The sequence below is a fragment of the Spea bombifrons genome, chromosome 6, assembly GCF_027358695.1.
Source record: "Spea bombifrons isolate aSpeBom1 chromosome 6, aSpeBom1.2.pri, whole genome shotgun sequence".
Classification (NCBI taxonomy): domain Eukaryota; kingdom Metazoa; phylum Chordata; class Amphibia; order Anura; family Pelobatidae; genus Spea; species Spea bombifrons.
This window is the reverse complement of record NC_071092.1, coordinates 20096306-20108970: the sequence shown is the minus strand read 5'-3', so window position 1 is coordinate 20108970 and position 12665 is coordinate 20096306. Positions and strand designations below refer to the sequence as shown.

At 41.1% G+C, this 12665-nt stretch overlaps 1 protein-coding gene across 1 annotated transcript in view; it reads right to left on the bottom strand.

The window, feature by feature from the left end:
- Nucleotides 1–12665, bottom strand: part of FOXRED2 (FAD dependent oxidoreductase domain containing 2) — a 114479-nt gene that overhangs the window by 61872 nt on the left and 39942 nt on the right. The window contains exon 4 of the mRNA XM_053469060.1: nt 3606–3887. Coding sequence (XP_053325035.1) covers nt 3606–3887 — 282 coding nt within the window. The remainder of the gene's footprint in view (nt 1–3605; nt 3888–12665) is intronic.

The window sequence follows — 12665 nt, the reverse complement described above, 5'->3', positions numbered from 1 at the left end:
TCAGGAGATGAATCAGGATTTTCTTTTGCAGCTTGCCTGGAGATATAATATAGACCACCTTTCTTCCAGCTCAACAAATCCAGAGGGGTTCAGTTTTGAAGTGCCCATATGTTTCCTTATAAGTGATAGTCCCCTCCCCTCAATATGGTCACATGACCAAAATACAGCAATAAAATGGAATCCATCTTAATATGGTCTCATGACCAAAATACACCAATAAGATAGAATCTCCATCCTAATATGGTAACATGACCAAAACACAGCAATAAGATGGAATCTCCATCTTTCAATAAAATCACATGACAATAACAATTTATAGATATACAAAACATAAATACATTTTCTGTGGTAGTAACGTCTCGCCTCCACAAGGGAGGTGAATGAGGTCACCCTCCCACCCGTCCCACGGACCCTAAGCATCCAAAAAAGGAAGGAATCGCCAATCAGAAGATATGGGTGAACGATTTGAATAAATAAAAAATCCAAATACAATGAAAGATTATCCAGAATATAAAAATAGTACAGATAAAAAAAAATTATAATAAAATGATTTAAAATTGAAAACACAACTATTATCTTTATTACTATTATTATTTATTGTTTTATATAGTGCCATCAAATTCCAGAGCGGTTGATCCTCAAAAAAGGGAAAAAATACTATTGTCAATATGAGACATTTTAAAATATTTTTTTTAAAAAAGAAGTATCTATTAATCCCACCACCAGCAAACAATAGCTATGTGGTTTACATAAATGCCAAAATATCCAGGTCGGTGTTGAGCCCTCCTTTTTCATGTGATTTGAATTTAAAAATCTATTCGCTCTCTTTTAGATAGTGATTGAACATTGTCACCAATGGGGTGTGACCATGTCAATCCCAATTACAATAAATGACTTGAAGGAAAAATGCTGGCAACCATTGCAATGATTTGGAATACTATGTTTTTTACTGTTATTTCTGATACCACCTATATGTTTCAACGCTCTTACTTTGGGTGCCCGTGTTGTCCTCCCAGTATATTTGGCCCCGTACTTGCATTGTAACAGATATATTACATTCATGTGGTGCCTGTCTTTACAAATGTAAAGTTTACAGGTTTTTTTTTGGCGAAAATTTACAGGATTTGCAGAGTTTACATTTAACACACTTGCTATATCCTGTACCTCTATTGCTAAGAAAGCTTAATATCGATGTTGCATTATCATTATTTGGAAGTACACTGGGAGCCAATATTTGTTTTAGATTATCTGATTATTTTTTTATAAATTAATTGGGCATGAGCCGGTATATATATTTTCCCAAAACCTCATCTCTTTTGAGATAGGCCAGCATTTCTCTAGTGCGCATTTAATTTAAGGTGTTTTGTTGTTATATTTAGTCAAAAATGAAAAATCTCTCTGTTTTTTTTCAGTTTACTTGACAAAAAATCATCCCTTTTCATTGCATGGACTTGTTCGAAACTTTCTTTTAGTAGGTCTTGCAGGTAGTTACGTTCCAGAAATTTATCTGTGAGAACCTCACTTTGTTTCTGGAAATCTATATCCCCAGTACAATTACGGCGCTTACACATCAGTTGGCCCTTGGGGATGTTGTGGAGCCACATAGGATGGTGACAACTGGAAAACTCAATAAACCTATTACCATCTGTGGGCTTAAAAAACATGCATGAATTTATATTGCCATTTTCTATAAATAAAGTGAGATCTAAAAAATCAATCTGTGTAGAGTGAATTTGAGAAGTGAAGTGTAAACCATATTAGTTCTGGCTAATAAAAGTGATGAATTGTTCTAATTTATCTTGTGTGCCATTCCATATAATTAACACATCATAAATGTAGTAGCGCAAGAGCACCAGGTTTGCACTGAATGGGTTGTTATGTCAGATGGAATTGGTTTCCCAATCCGCCACAAAAACGTTGGCGTAACTAGGTGCAAACCTAGTGCCCATAGCCGTCCTGCACACCTGTAAATAAAAAGTGTCTTCAAACCGAAAATAATTATGTGTTAAAATAAAGTTAATACAATCCAAAATAAATTGTGCTTGTAAAGGTGCCATATTTGAATCCGTATCCAGTTGGTTTTTAACTGCCTTAATCCCTTTGTGATGTGCTATCACAGTGTATAATGAGGTCACATCCACCGTGGCCCACAACATCCCCTCTGACCACTGAATTTCTTTCAGGCCATTAAGAATGTGGCCTGTATCACGTATATAGGAAGGTGCCTTAGAAACGTATCTCTGTAGAAAAGAATCTACATACTCCAAAGTGTTACAAGTGAGAGACCCTATTCCACTTATGATGGGTCTGCCGAGAGGCCTTTCAAGACACTTGTGCACCTTTGGCAGAAAATAAAATGTTGCCAATTTTGGGGTTTTAAGATTTAAATAATTGTATTTTCCAGGGGATACGATCTTATCTTCATTTCCTCTCTTAAGTAAACAATTTAGCTCACATCTAAATCCCAAAGAAGGATCTTTTCTCAATTTCTTATATGTAACAGAATCACCAAGGATTCTATTGGATTCGTCTAGGTAGTACGCCTGGCTCATTATTACCACCCCCTTCCTTTTGTCAGCACTCTACACCACTAAATCTTTTTTATTTTTTAAAGTTTTAAAAGCCTGCTGTTCATTCTTAGATAAGTTAAACATGTCTGAAGTTTGCCAATGAACATCTGAATGATTCACAGGAGAACTGGGTGAAAGTGTTGTGGTCAGATGAGACCACAGTCAAGCTATTTGGCATCAACTCAACCCGCCGTGTTTGGAGGAGGAGCAATACTGCCTATTACACCAAGAACGCCCTCCCCACATCAAACATGGAGGTGGAAACATTATGCTTTGGGGGTGCTTTTCTGCTAAGGGGACAAGACAACTATACCGCATTAAAGGGACAATGGATGGGGGCCATGTACCGTCAAATCTTGGGTCAGAACCTCCTTCCCCAGCCAGGGCATTAAAAATGGGTCGTGGATGGGTATTCCAGCATGACAATGACCCAACACACATGGCCAAGGCAACAAAGGAGTGGCTCAAGAAGAAGCACATTAAGCTCCTGGAGTGGCCTAGCCAGTCTCCAGACCTTAATTCCCTAGAAAATACACGGAGGGAGCTGAAGGTCAGTCTCGAAACCTTAATGACTTGGAGAAGATCTGCAAAGAGGAGTGGGACAAAATACCTCCTGAGATGCGTGAAAACCTGGCCAACTACAAGAAACGTCTGACCTCTGTGATTGCCAACAAGGGTTTTGCCACCAAGTACTAAGTCTTGTTTTGAAAAGGGGTCAAATATTTATTAAAAATGCAAATCAACTTATAACTTATTCGAAATGCGTTATTCTGGATTTTTGTTGTTGTTCTGTCTCTCACTGTTCAAATAAACCTACCATTAAAATTATAGACTGATCATGTCAGTGGGCAAATTTACACAATCAGCGGGGATCAAATATTTTTTTTCTTTACTGTAAACATTCCCAAAATGGACTAGATGTATGCATAGGACCTTTTTATTAGACAAAAACACACACAAATATTTTGTTTTCCCTATGTGCAGCCCACAGCTTTATAAATCAACAAAGTTAAAAATGAAGAAATATCTCCTCACCTGTCAAAGATAGAAAAATTAAATTTCCACCCCAAGCACCGTATTACGCGGTCATAAGGTTCACGTGCTGCAAAATTATCTAGGTCGTCTGCTGGAAGGTACGCAGGTTGTGTGTTGATATGATCATGGCTATGGTCTGTACGTAGCTTCTGGTAGTGCTTGTGTGTCACATACAGTTTTCCAGTGCCATCCCGTATCAATACCAGATCTGATAGTTCTCCCTCCAACAATCCATCCAATGACTTCAGTTGGTAAGTGTCCAATAGACCATTGTTAACGGCCCTGTGAAAAGCATGAAACCAGAAGTTGAATGCCTTAAAGCAAATTCAGTTTGTCATTTTTCATGAAAATGAATAACCTTGTAATTTTTACCCAAATATACGTAAATGAAAATGGTGCAGAATGCCCTGTACTCAAGCGTTGTGAAATTTTCTACAAAGATCTACACACAGAGCTGCCAGAAAAGTAAATATACAGATTAACATATTTCTTTTATGACATGCAAGACCAGTCATGAATTGTACCCACACAGTTTATTTTATTATTGGTGATCATTAAATGTATTTTTAATTTTTTTTTAAATAATTTATCATGTTTTTATCTATTTCGCAATGCTCATGACTCAAAGGAGGTGAATGCAAGAAGAGATCGCAAACACTTCAGTGAACCTAGCAACATTTTCGTCTAGGTTTAGTAAAACAAGCGGTAAGTGCTTGCCTGCGATCTTTTGTTACATTCACCTTGTTTTGTTTAATTTTACAGTCGCCTAACCTTAGGTATCATGTTGTATATAATATGTAACTGGACTTACGGACAACAGTTACCCTCCTCTTTATTCTCTTAAAGGGGAGTAAGGCATATTGGTTTCTTTATATTTCACAGATATCGTTTTAATTTTTACTTCTACTTTAATATCAACAGATTACCTCTTTGTATGGAATTTTAGCTAGTGTATCAGTGTATCAAACCCAGATTCTCCCATCCACTCTTGGGCATTAGATAGAAGTTGAATGCCTGCATCATTAGAATTTTTGTTTCCAGTGTAATTTAATTTTTTACAACATATTTTGGTATACTTTTTTCTCTTATCATTTTTCCATTGTTGACATACTAGCCTTGCAATATATTCCAATATATGTTTTATTATTGATTATTTAATTGAGCCACAACACCCACTTGTTTTGGATTTACTGAATTATGCTGTTTTTACCATTCAAGGGCTGGCGTTTGACAGGAGCGTGGAACTACAATCCTCAAGGATCACAAATAGGCCATGATTTTTGTGTATCCCAGCCCGAACATAGGCTTCTTCACTTCAGGGAACCTTCGAGTCATGGCACACTAGGGTGACCACATTTTATTTCTGCCACTCAGGGACACACTATGAAGTCCATGAGATTACACACAGGTGTGTATATACCGTATTTGCCCGATTATAGGCTGCACCCCCCCACAAACTTTAAGTCTTTAAAGTGGGGGTGTGGCCTATATTCGGGATGTGCAATTCGTATCGACGCCTGGGACATGCAGTTCCGGGCGCCGGGCGTTTTTTTTTCTTTTTTTATTTAGCCCTGTTGTGGACAAGCAGCAGGGTTAGGATCCAGATCCCCCTCAGCGCTGCAGGGGACCTGGATCGTCTGTGTTATGCGTCTGTGTTATGCCCGTAGACAACCTCCACTGGCAGCACTTCCTCCGGGGCCTCTATGGTGGAGCACCGGCCTGACATAACCTTCCGGTGCTCCACCATAGCAGCCCCCACGGAAGTGCTGGCAGCAGAGGTTGTCTAAGCGCATCACGGTAGATTGTAAGCTCGTTTGAGCAGGGCCCTCCTCACCTGTTGTCTCTGTAAGTCAAACTGTTATGTTACATACTACCTGTTATGTCCTGTCTACCCATTGTACAGCGCTACAGAATTTGATGGCGCTATATAAACAATAATACATAATAACAATAATCACTCAGACATTCACCGTCATAGAAGCCCCGGCGGAAGTGCAGACGTCCACCGGCCAGCCCCGCTTTGCACCAGGTATTCTGGGGGGGCATTGGTAAGTCTGGGGGGGTGGCATATCTAGGAGCAGAGTGGCATTTCAGGGGAGCAGAGTGGCATATCTGGTGGGGCAGAGTGGCATATCTATAAGTAAGGTGCATTATGAATTAAGGGGAGGACCTTAAAATGGCTATTGGTTTTCTGTTTGTATATAACATCTGCTAACTGCATAATAGATACCAAAAAATGTATTAGCTAAAATACTATTTTTGCATTCCACTAAAGTGTTTTTTTTTCTTTAAAAATATTTTTTTCTTTAAAATAGCACCTTTTTCTTTAAAATTTTAGGGTGTGGCCTATTATCTATTGCGGCCTATATTCGAGCCAATACGGTGTATTATATATTTCCGTTAGACACGCATTTCTAACTTATCACTTTGAAGTAAAGGCTGTGGATTGAGATTTGATTTCAAAACAACAGCTGAATAGGCAGTTAGTTTTCATTCTTTAATATTAGACCCTGTTACCAATATATATTAATAACAGCCCCTGCTGCCCATATACATTAATAATAGTCCCTTTGCCCCTTCATTCACTAAGCCATACCTCCGTTTTACTTACTCACTGTAGTTCAGATATACCGTATTTCCCCATGTATAAGACGCACCTTTTTTCGAAAAATGTGTGGTCTAAAAACTGGGTGCGTCTTATACAGTGGTTGTAGATTGCGGTTACTACGGTACTTCCCAGTATCTCCCTGCAGTCACACTGCCGATTGACCCTGCCCCTTCCTTATAGCATTCACACTGCTCAGACAGCAACTCATCTAACAGTAAGTGTAAAATTAATATTTGGGCTGCTGAAAGTTATGGGAGAAGGGTGTTAATTTAGGGGCAGTTATGGTTGATGGGGTCTTTAGGGTTAATTTAGGGGCGGTTATGGTTAATGGGGTGTTTATGGTTAATTTAGGGGCGATTAATGGGGTCTTTAGGGGCAGTTATGGTTAATGGGGCCTTTGGGGTTAATTTAGGGACAGTTATGGTTGAGGGGTCTTTAGGTTTAATTTAGGGGCAGTTAATGGATGGGATTGATGAGGATGAATTTTATGATAATACTTTTTTTTTTTTTTTCTTTCAAATTTAGGGCCCCAAAATTAAAGTGCGTCTTATACATGGGGAAATACGGTAGATCAAATAACACATAAAACAGCACTTGCATGTATAGATCAACTAAATAACACATACAAACCCTATATTTGCAGGTATACATTTATAATGTATGGAAACATAGCAGGTATAGATCAACACATTAACACACTAACCGAGTTTTGCAGGTATAGTTCAATTGGAATTCACTTAACAGCATTAAAGGTATTGATAAAAATTACAGGTATAGCTCACAGGTTGCACGTCCTAAAGCCAGTCCTGGCGTCCACATTGCCCACATAGAACCTGATCCGCACCCAGATAGCACACATGGGACTTGCCATCTTTGTCCCCAAACAGCCCGGCCTTAGCCATCTTTGTCCCATAAACACCCTGTCTGTGTCATCTTGTCCTCAAGGCTCAAACACCCTGTGTCAGGCTCCATTCAGGATGCGGAGCTGGTTCTCTTTAGTTCCCCCCCGTCTCGCTAGAGTTCCCCCCTTTGCTGTAACCCATTCCTGGATTTTCATATGCTCTGTTCTGTGATTCGGGTTCCTTGATTCCAGTTCTGCTCTTTGCTTCAGCTTTGTTTCCTTTATAAGGTGTGCCCCACCCCTTTGTTATGTTTGTCTCAGTCTGCAGTCTAAAGGTATGTCCTTCTTGGTTTTGTGTTTAGTTTCAGTTTATTAGTAATTCAGTAGGCAGGGTTTAGTGTTAGGACCCACTGTATATTGGAGTACGTTTGACGTAGTGGTGGGCTAAGCATACAACGATACGATGTATCTCCAGTTGTTATCATATAGTCCTAGGCTAGTTCCTGTATTCATGTGTGTTTGTCTTTTATGTAACCTTTGCCCTCCTTTCCCTGAATCATCTGAGGATCTCGGTTCCTCTCTCCTCTCCCCTTGTCCCAGTTAAGATATCCTATCCTTGCTTAAAGGAGAAATGTCTGAGGATCTCGGCTCCTCACTCCATCCCTTGTGTTCCTTGCCTTGTTCCCTGTCCTTTGTTGTGTCCTGTACCATGTATGTATTGTCTGGTTATGTTTCTTGCTTGGTCTCCCTGTCCCTTGCTCGCTCTGTCCCCCTTGCTTGCTATGTTTCAGCTGTTACTCTGCTTAGCTTTCCTACTCCCAGCCTGCAGCATCCTGCACATTCATCTGTAGAGCTGTCTCATACCTGCTCCAGGGTGCCTGCAGGATATTACTTTGTTTTGAACTGGACAACATCCGCTGCTATGTCCGGGAGCTGCTATGTGGCTGCACAACCCTAGGTGCTCAACTACCTGGATAGTGCAGTCACCCTGCACCAGGCCCTGTCCAACTCCGCTACTGCGCAATAGCTCCTGAACACAATCTTTGAGCGCTCTGGGTCATTACAGTCGTCTGTATGGACCCGGTTCCTGACACCCTGCTTGTGGCACCTTTGCCTTTTTTACAAATCAATTATACATCTATGATACACACAAACTCGTTTATAGTCGCTCACTAATTTATACTTTCATTCGCATAATTCATTCACACAATCATTTATTCTCACTCATTCACACAAATTTACACATATTCATTAATGCATTCTCACAAATTCATTAATTCCCTCACTCATTCACACAATTCATCCAGACATTGTTTCATCGTCCCACTCATTCACACAATGCACCCACACATTAATTCATTCCATCACTCATTCTCACTATTTATTTATTTCAATATTCTTACTACCCCTTTCTCACTATCTAACCCCCCTCCCTCCCTTGTCACTATCTATTCTGGCGCTCAGCATTAATTGCCGGCACGGCGACAAATACTTTTTCCTGAGCGACCGGTTATGTCAAGCTATGTCATGAGGGAGAAACGTGGTGTCATCTTCTTGTTTTGCCCTCCTTGTCTGCTAATTCCACAGGGATCAGGAAGCTGGGATCTTCAGTGGTAAGCTGTAGAGTCACCATTTATACAATCACAACATTTCTTTAAAGCGCTCTCTCGTGGAGAGAAGTAAATGTTAATACCGAGGTAAGCTACAGTAAGCATGCAGAAGTACCAGAGACTGGTTTCTCCTGGTTAGCCAGAACCTCGCCCCATCACATGTCTCTGACAGTGCTTGCTTTGCAGAGTAATGTATACACTGATCATCCATAACATTATGACCACTTGGCTAATATTGTGCAGGTCCCCCCATTGCCGCCAGAGCAGCCCTAAACCCTCAAGGCATGGACTCCACTAGATCTCTGAAATTGTGCTGTGGTATCTGGCACCAAGACATTAGGAGACGATCCTTTATGTCCTGTAAGTTGTGAGGTAGGGCCTCCATCGATGTATTCTGGTGCCACGTGTTCTCCAGGTAAGTGAGGCACACACACCCTGAGAGGCACGTGATGTAAAAGAAAATGTGATTCATCATACCAGGCCACCTCTTCCTTCTATTGCTCTGAAAAATGTAAACAAAATGGAGTATGGAATACGGAGCTCCAGGATGGAGTCTCGATCCGCCCGCCGGGAACCCAGCGCCCGACATCTGCGGCGGCAGTGTAACAAAATAATTTTACATTTGTAAAACTACTTCCAATTTAACATTCCTGGAAATTTTGCATCTCTATACAGGAGGCAGGAATGCAGCAGTCTTCCAGTCAGCCCCCAACCAGATATAACTGGGTGCAGAGATGAGGCAGACAAGCTGGGTGCAAAAGGCAGCCCAGGTCAGTTGTTTGGGGGCAAAGACGGCACAGACTGTAGCCACATACAATAGTAAAGAGCAAATCTGCATTGCAGAATTGAACCTTAACGCTCTCTGTCGGCAGACTTAGCTGGTGTCTTTACAGGAGAGGCAGGCTGGACTGGAAGAATTGGTATCATGGAAGGTATATTGCCCAAATGCACAAGAAGTAGTATGCAAATGTACCTGAATGGGTATATCTGTTCAAGTCGGCTTCCTCCGCTACTTGGACCACTGAACCGCTCTCTTATTATCGCCCACGAAAAGATCTTCCCCTCAAGAAACTAGCTGAGACTAGATGTTTGATAGTAAAGTCATGAACTCAGTTTAATAGGAAACACACTGGTATTTAACCCCTTCATTCCCCTGTAAACGTACCGGGACGTACAAAAAAAACGCCCACAAAGAAACCCCTATGGACGTCCCGGTACGTCCAGCCCTTCGTGCAGCATCAGGGACACATCCCTGCCGCTGCACGGGAGACCAGGCTGTCATTTGACAGCCTGGACTCCCCCCTGGCAGCAGAAGCCGGTATCGCCGGCTTTCTGCTGCCCGATCTCCCGTAACAGCTACCGGCATGAAAGCCGGTAAGCTGTTACGGTTGAAAGTGCCCGATCGCGCGATCGTGCAGTTGCAAACGCGCGATCGGGCATTCCCTTCCGGGTTGCGTCACTGCTGACGTAACCCGGAAGGTCATCGGAGGACAGGATATCCCCTGCACAGAGACGCTGCGATCACAGTGTGATCGGTGCAGGGGGATTGCGGGGAGGGGAGTGAGAAACCATCTCTCTCACTCCCCCTCCCGTCCTGTAAGATAAAAGCAGAAAAAAAAAAAAGTTAATTCATTTAAAAAATAATATAAAAAAAATCATTAAAATAATAATATAAATAATACAAAAAAAAAATGATAATGTGAGCTGTGATGTCATTGTGACATTACTGGCATGTTCAGGAGGTCCCTAGGAGGACCTCTAACCATTTCTGTGTAAAAATAATATATAAAAAATAAAAAAAATGTTAAAAAATTAAAATTAAAAAAAAAAATTTAAAAAAATATATAAAAAAAGATAATAAAAAAATTACTAAAAAACCTTACTTCCCATTGCCCTGGCATAACATCTAGCCAGTATAACCCTTCTGCCCCCGTTCACAACCCCCAAACCCGTTAAGCCATAGGCATAAAAATTATACAAAATTGTACACCTTATAGTATGCTCCCTGGTGCTGGGAAAGTCTGGAAAATCTATATAAATTAGGTATTTCTGAAATCAGGACACCTGAATTGATAAACTTTGAGGGGATTTTCCATCACTTTACCTAATTTTGTGAGGATTCAGAGGGAAAATGTAAAAAAAAATTAGTTTATTTTTCTAATCTTCGCTAGTTTTTACTAAATTTCTCATTCTAAATTTTCAGCTAATCATCCAACTATGGTATCAAACGAAAGCTCTATCTCTCCTTGAAAAAACAATATATAGTTTATATGGGTACACTATTCACAGAACATACCCCAAAAATGGCAAAATTGCTCTGGGCTTTGAGGTACCAAAAACCCCTGGGATTGAAGGGGTTAAAACAGTAAAAGTGAGTAATTTACAAACAATAGTAACAGCAAAACACACATAATTCTCAATCAGGCTGTAAGAAATGAAGGGGGGCTTTAAAATGTGACATTACATTTTATGCATTATGCTTTTGGGAACATTTCGGTTTCTGTAAGGTTAGATATCTGGTTTTATTGCTTCTCGGCCTTTTGGCTAAGATCAAGTGTAGTACCCCTAGGACCGGCGGGGGGGTAACTTGATCCTCTGGCCTCAGGGCTGGGATAGCAAGGAGCCCGAGGTGTAGATTTGCCCCGGCGAAAAGCTGGAGTCATGATATGCGCAGCCTGCACGCCACTGCGCATCGTGAGCGCACAATTTCACTTGGCGGTTTTTCCTTTCATGCTCGCTTCTCCCACTGACCTCTATGGGCTCAGGGTTAAGCCAATATTTGTGAATCTGGTCAGGCCAGGAATGGCTGACCCCTATTTATTTATTTAATCACTCATTTTTTGCACGAGTGCCTATTAATTTGGATTTGAACTCACGTTATCGAACCCACGGCGAGGCCACCACTTGTTTTTGTATCAAGATTTGGCACTTCGTTTTTTGGATCACTGTTTGTTTTTAGCAGTGAAGCTTGTTTAGTTGGAGGAGGTGTAGGGAGCCTTATGGCCCTTCCCTCCATCCAAGAAAGGGGTCCTTCCTTTTAAGGATCAACCCAAAGTTAAAGGAGTCTCACCCTTTGGGGTGAGACTTGAAGATCCGGCCCTCCCATGGGGGAGGGAAGGAATTTTGTCTGGGTCTTACATGGTTTTACAATGGAAGGTCATTCGCATAATAATGCACTACAAAGGGTTTGGAACAAAAGCTCCAACAGAGGTATCCCACCTCTGTTGGGGCTTTTGTATGACCCAGTTATGGAGGAGATAGACAGTCTATGCGAAAATACACACCGCTATGTTAAAATACATCTGGTTCAGTTGTCTGACCCCCTGCGGATCTCTGGAAAGAGGGGTCGGGTGAACCACTTTCTGGGAGGTACAAGGAATTCTAGAATGACTAGTTAGGGGCTGCAATAGTCAGAAGAGTCTAAGAAAAGAGAGTCTAAGAAAAGAGAGCACAGCGAACAGGTGTGTTCCGGGTCAGGAGACTCAGAATGAAGCTGCATAAGATGGTATCTGGGAGAAGCCTGTGAGCTGAGCGAGGTTTCCCAATAATTTGTTTAAGTATCCCTTTTGTTTTTTATAATTATCAAATGTTTTCTGTTTGTTATATGTTTTATCACCTGTATCAGTGACCTAGTTCAATATCAATATACATTTTTCTATACGCTTGTATTTGTGCTTTATTCGTCACACATTCCCTAACAGAATAACCCTGTAAGAGGGTCATAATTTCTTACAAGGCCATCCTTTGCACATGGCTCAGCATTTGCACATAGCCCAGCCTTAGCCCTGTAGGGGGTCACTACTGTAGTCTGTGGGGAAGAAGGTAAACACGAGCGGTTATGGTGAGACTTGCTAGATGTGAGATCTTGGTGGAAATACTGGCCATAGAGGTCTCTGTTCTGTAAGTCCTGACCTGATGGAAAGTAACACACCACACATAAAACCTCCTGCCAAAATGCAGGTACCCCAAATCTGTGTCCGAGCTCCACAGCTCTGTACCAG